The sequence below is a fragment of the Trichosurus vulpecula genome, chromosome 1 (genome assembly GCF_011100635.1).
Source record: "Trichosurus vulpecula isolate mTriVul1 chromosome 1, mTriVul1.pri, whole genome shotgun sequence".
Lineage (NCBI taxonomy): Eukaryota > Metazoa > Chordata > Mammalia > Diprotodontia > Phalangeridae > Trichosurus > Trichosurus vulpecula.
In genome coordinates, this window is record NC_050573.1 from 90420701 (window position 1) to 90426700 (window position 6000).

A 6000-nucleotide genomic window follows, 5' to 3' on the forward strand; every position below is an offset into this window, starting at 1 on the left:
TGGCATACCTGGAGCAGAAGACTTTTTAGGGGAGTAGGAGGAGATGAGGTTTGAAAAGCTTGAGGATGGGCTTAGCTAAGATAAAAAGCTCACTTTTTATTCCTCTAGATATTTGAGCTATGGAGAATTTTTGACGAGGAGAAACTTGATAGATATGTCAGCAATATTAATCCATTGTTATTGTATGGAAGAGGAATAAATGGAAGCAGAGAAACCGGTTAGGCTGTAGTAAAAATCTAGGCAATAAGGCCTTATAATCAGATGATGGTGGTGGGAAGGGAAGGAAAGGGCCAGATAGATAGACATCACAGTAGATGAGAGAGAAACTATTCCAGGATGATTCCAGCATTTAAAACCTGATTGGAAATGGTGCCCCTAACTGAAATAGTTTAGTCAGGAAGGGAAGCTGGCTCTATAGGGCATGTGAGTTCAACTTTAAAGGCTAGTGAGCTTGAGCTGATAGTAAGAGATAGCACTGTTAATATCAACTATGCATTTGTACAGAAAGAACTATTTGTGTTTTAGTGTGTCCCCATCTGCCTAGTGCTGAGGACGAGTCAGATCTAGAGATGACATAGGACATGACACCAATGTGTCACCAAAGGTGATAGCTGAAGATTTGAGAGTGAAGGTTTTCCAATAGAAAGAATATAGTAAAATTATTTTTTGTCACAAACATATTTGGTAAAACTGAATTTTCTTTAAAAAATAACCTCTTTGTAAAACTTTTCATCAGTATTAGGAGCTAGATTAGGAGCTTCTTGAGAATAGGGGGACCAGAAGAATGGGTGATTAAATGTTGTATACAGTCTTGTTCACTGGACTTTTGAACATAGATTTTTGTATTCTTTTCAGCCCTGTTACAGAAGTATTTGGACAACTATGACCTTAGTATAAGGGTCATTTACATCCTAGGAACGCTGGGCTTTTCGATTGGTACTGCAGTGATGGCCATTTTCTCCAACATCTACATCGCTATGATAATGATCAGCACTATGGGCATCGTCTCAATGAGCATATCCTACTGTCCCTATGTACTCTTAGGGCAATATCATGAGATTAAAGAGGTGCGTGCAAAGCCCACTCACTCCTTAGATTATTAAATAATACATGTCTATTTTAGAATGGGGGATACATATTACTGGTAACATCAACTCTTCTAACTGTATACTCTAGATAGATTTCTGTAACTACCAGGATTTTTTCAACTGAAAATAGATTGTTTCCATTGGTCTTAGTTCTAAAATGAACTTAGAATTCTAATGTTGGAGCTGAAAATGGATCATTTAGTTCACCTTTTTACTTTTACACATGAGGAAAGAGGGTTGGTGACTTACCCAAGAATATTCCAGTAGTTATAGCACAGTGAGGACTTGAACCAGCTATCAGAACTAACCCCTTGTACATGCTTCTCTTGTTTCCTTTTCTGTACATGCTCCATCAGTCATTTTCTTTCTCATGTATCTTCAGTTATCTCCCTCTCCTAGCTTCTTCCTTATACCCTATAAAGATACTTAGGTTTCCCTTATCCTAAAACAAGCATACATACAAACCATGCCTGGATTCAGCCATTCCCTCAAACTATCACTCTATGTCTTAGCAAACTTTCCTTCAACTTCTGACCTTTTAAACAGAATAGTCTCACTTTACACTTTGCCTCGGTCTCAGTCTCCATTCATTCTCTCCACTTCCTTACTACCTATCCCTCAAGCTTTTGCAATCCAGTTTCTATCTTTACCACATAAACTACAAACTAATGGCCTTTAGAGGGATCTCATCTTCCTTGACTTTCTCTTTTTTATTGCCAGTCACCAAGTACTATTTATTTTTGTGTTGTGTTTTTATTTTGGTAAATATTTCCTAATTACATTTTTATGATTATACTTTAACATTCATTTTTAAAATTTTGAGTTCCAAATTCTCTCCTTCCCTCCTCTCCCTCCCCCACCCATTGAGAAGGCAAACAATAAACCAGTTATACGTGTGAAGTCATGTAAAACATTTCCATGTTACCATGTTGCCAAAAAACATTCTGTGTTACCAAATAAAAGAGAAGAAAAAATAAAATGGAAAAAGTATGTTTCAGTCTACTCTCAGAATTCATCTTTTCTCCCTCTCTGAATATAGATAGCATTTTTTTTAATCAAAAGTCCTTTGGAATTGTCTTGGATCATTGTATTGATTAGAGTAGAAGCCTTTCCCAGTTGATCACCATTACAATATTGCTGTTAACTGTGTGTGGTGTTCTTCTGGTTCTGCTCATTTCACTTTGTGTCAGTTCGTGTAAGTCTTCCCAGGTTTTCTAAAACCATCTTGTTCATCATTTCTTATAGTACAATCATTCATCACAATTTGTTCAGCCATTCCACAATTGGTGGGCATCCCCTCAGTTTCTGTTTCTTTTCTACTACAGAAAGAACTGCAATAAATATGTTTGGACTTATATGTACTTTTCCATATTATTTCATCTCTTTGGGATTCAAATCTAGTAGTGGTATTGCTGGGCTTAACTCTTTTTAGTATTCACCACTGTACCCCATCAGAACAGAACCCCGTCTTTGTTGATGACATTTTTCATCTTCCATGACACTACCCTCTCATGGGTCTCCTCCCACATCTCTCTCCTTTCCTTCTTAGTCTTTTACTGACTTCTTATCCTTCCCCTGTCCCTTGCACAAGTTTCTGTCCTTGGCCCGTTTCTTGCTGCATCTTCTACCTTGGTGATCTTATCAATTCACAGGGCTTCAGTTATCTCAATGCAGATGACTCCCTAATCTGTATCTCTACCCTCAAATTTTCCTTATGGCTCCAGTTCTGGATTTCAGACTACCCACTAAATATCTTTAGCTGTGTTATCACATGAACAATTCAAACAATATGTCATCCCAGAACTTGCTGTTCTCCCTTAAATTCTCTATTTCTATGGACATAACAGTTTTAGAGTTGGAAGAGACTTCAGTGGCCCATCCTCCACAATAAATCCTTACTATGACCTGATAAGTTATCCAGCCTCCTTTTCTGGCAGATTGATGTCTAATCATATCTTCCCCGTTTTGTACTTGTGAAATTGAATTCTAGAGCCCCTATATACATTAATCCTACTAAACATTTGCTTTTAGTCCCGTGATGCCCCTCGCTATTCTCCAAGGTCTTTCATATATCATTGGACTGTGATTTCAGTGCCTGAAGATGTAGTGGGGCCAGGTAACTTGAGTTTTTGAAGGAATGCTAAGGGTTACTATTCTTACTATTTCTTATCTTAGATATCAATTACCCGTTAGCCATTTTTTATTCTCTTTCCTATCCAGAGGTGATTAATTTTGTTTAGGGTTTAAAAAACAAAACAGAAACAAAAATAAAACTGAAGAGTTGTGTCTTCTGCTTCCCTTTGTTGTTCTTACAGACTTCCTAGAGCGAAGGCCCTTTTTCTCTTGTGATCCCCTGCTTCTCTGTCACTGAACTGGCCCTTTTTGGTTTTTGTTTTTCTCCTTACGTTTTGCTCCAGCTAGTTCCTTTTGATCACTGACCTGATGCTCTTAACAAGACCGTCCATGTTTATATATTCATTTTCAACCTCTCTTGCTTCCATTTTCTGTACATATATTTTTAAGGCATAATTTGTTGATTATATCTCTGTTCATTCACATCAGACAACTCTCAATTTCCATCTTCCTTAGAATTATTTCCTTCTGGGTGTTCAAAAATTAATTCCAGGGCTGACTTTCCCTATACAGTATAGTCTATGAGATTCTACCTGTCATTTCTGGGCTGACTTTCCCTATACCGTATAGTCTCTGAGATTCTACCCGTCATTCCTTTGAAATCTGTTCTCCTGAAACCTAGGAGGGCAAGTCAAATGATGCCTTTCTTTTACTCAAGTCATAAATTCTAAGAAGTAGTGAGGACTTCTCCCCCAAGGTTCCCATCATTTCCTCCTTGCACAGAGTTCTTTCCTATATTAATGGGATTTGAATCCAAAAATAAAACTTCCCTGTTAGTTCCTCTGCCTTTTAAATGAGGAATTTATTCAGATAAGTCAGGTTATTAAATATTCTGCTTTCCAGGAAGAGAGTTGCCTCAGATGTCTCCAGTTGAATTTATCTCCACAACCACTATTATCTTGCATTTTTTTCCAGACTCCTTACCTGTTTCTTATCTATTTACTCTTTGTTCTCGTGATTTGTATACTCTAGTCATAAAATCATTTCTGCTTCTCCTTCCATTGATATTGATCCAAATGCTCCTTACTATGCTTCCCCTTCCAGTGTATGGATTTCTTGATGCATTTTAATAATGTCACTGATCTCCCTACTTCTGCTAGTCTCTCCTTTCTCAAATATATCCATTACACGACTACCTGAGTAATATTTCTAAGACACTTCTCTGGACACATTACTACTCAAAAAGCCATTGCTTACCAAATAAAATACAAATTTCTGATTCCTTGATTAAGGGTTCCACAATCTGCCTTAGACTTTGTAAATGTTCTAGCCAACTGATTCATTAATCCACAATCTCAGAGGCTGTCTATTCTAACTTAAACCCGGCAAAGAGTTGCCGGCTTTCAGGCAAGCACCTTCAAAGAGGGAATTCACCATGTCCTGATATTGCCTCTTTTACTTTTGGATTAGGCCAATCGTGAGGTCGTTCTTTCTTCCATCAGGACTGAATTTGTATTTTTTCTTGTACCTATTGCTCCTCATTCTGCCCCCTGGGGCAATTGTGTGTCCTTGTCATCCTTCAAGATGAAGGGGATCTCGTAATCTTCATATTTCTCATAGCTGTTTGACTGGGTCTCTCCTTCATGATTTCATTTGTCACTGTAGCGTGGTCATTTCTGTGTATTTCTTCCCTTCATCTCCCCTTAATGGCATGTGTAAGCTTCATTGCAGCAGGCTGGGGGTCATATCTGTTCTATTCCTACCACAGGGCTTTGCATAATAAAGGTGCTTGATATAAATTTGCTTAATGGATAAAAGTCTTTCCAAATCTCATCTATCTTCACCCTTTTTTTTCTTGCAGTATGTGCAACACAGCCCTGGAAATTCAAGGCGTGGATTTGGCATTGACTGTGCAATCCTCTCCTGTCAGGTGTATATTTCCCAAATACTTGTAGCCTCTGCACTTGGTGGAGTTGTGGAAGCAGTAGGTACTGTCCGTGTTATTCCGATGGTGGCATCTGTGGGGTCATTCTTGGGCTTTTTGTCAGCAACATTCCTGGTGATTTACCCTGATGTCTGTGAAGAATCCAAGGAAGAGCATAAGGGACTGTCTTCTCGCCACACAGCTGGGAGTGGCAACACTGAGGAGAGACCCAATGTTTTAAAGCTCTTTCGGAAAGAGGATACCCAAGTCTCAGTAGAGAGCGAGTCAGTCATCTGAACCTACCATTCTGATTTACACACATTCCAAGCAGGAACTGGGGCTGAGTGTGGAGGTGGTTTTAAAGGGGGGGACGTGGGGGGGGGGGGGTGGAGAGAAGTTACCGAATGTTCTATAATTGCTCTTGCCTGAATTATGGCATAAATAAGATTTTGTGCAAAAATGTACTCAAAATTCATTAGTCTTAGGTTAAGTTTGAACCAGTAGGCAAATGTGTAAAACTGATTGCTTTCTCCACTTTAAAAAATAGGGGAAAAAACAGAAAAACCCCACATTGCTGATAAATGCCTTTTTTTCTTTTTTAATTAAGAATAAGACCTTTTGATTCCATCTGTTACTCAGAATCTGCAGGTATATTGTTCTGCATGTTTTTAACATGTTGCTATATAGACAATAAGCAATTTAGAAAAATTAAGAAATATTTTGCCTTTTTTAGATTGTAATTTCAAACAGAAAGCTATTTTGACAACTTTTATGAGATGTCATCTGAATCCCTCAGATAATGCTAGTTTGACTTGAATAGACACTTTTATCGGACATTTTTCCACAGACAACTATCGGTCTGACAGCTACAGTTATTGGGTCAAATTTCACCATATTTTTTTGGTGCAACTTTTA

The 6000-nt window shown here is 38.1% G+C and overlaps 1 protein-coding gene across 1 annotated transcript in view; it reads left to right on the plus strand.

Moving 5' to 3' along the window:
• The window catches only part of SLC45A4 (solute carrier family 45 member 4), a 56726-nt gene extending 51318 nt beyond the window's left edge, over window positions 1-5408 (plus strand). Inside the window, exons 6-7 of the mRNA XM_036769643.1 lie at window positions 856-1067; window positions 5023-5408. Of these exons, the coding sequence (XP_036625538.1) occupies window positions 856-1067; window positions 5023-5382 (572 nt within the window). The 3' untranslated portion in view covers window positions 5383-5408. The remainder of the gene's footprint in view (window positions 1-855; window positions 1068-5022) is intronic.
• Window positions 5409-6000: the final 592 nt, after the last annotated feature.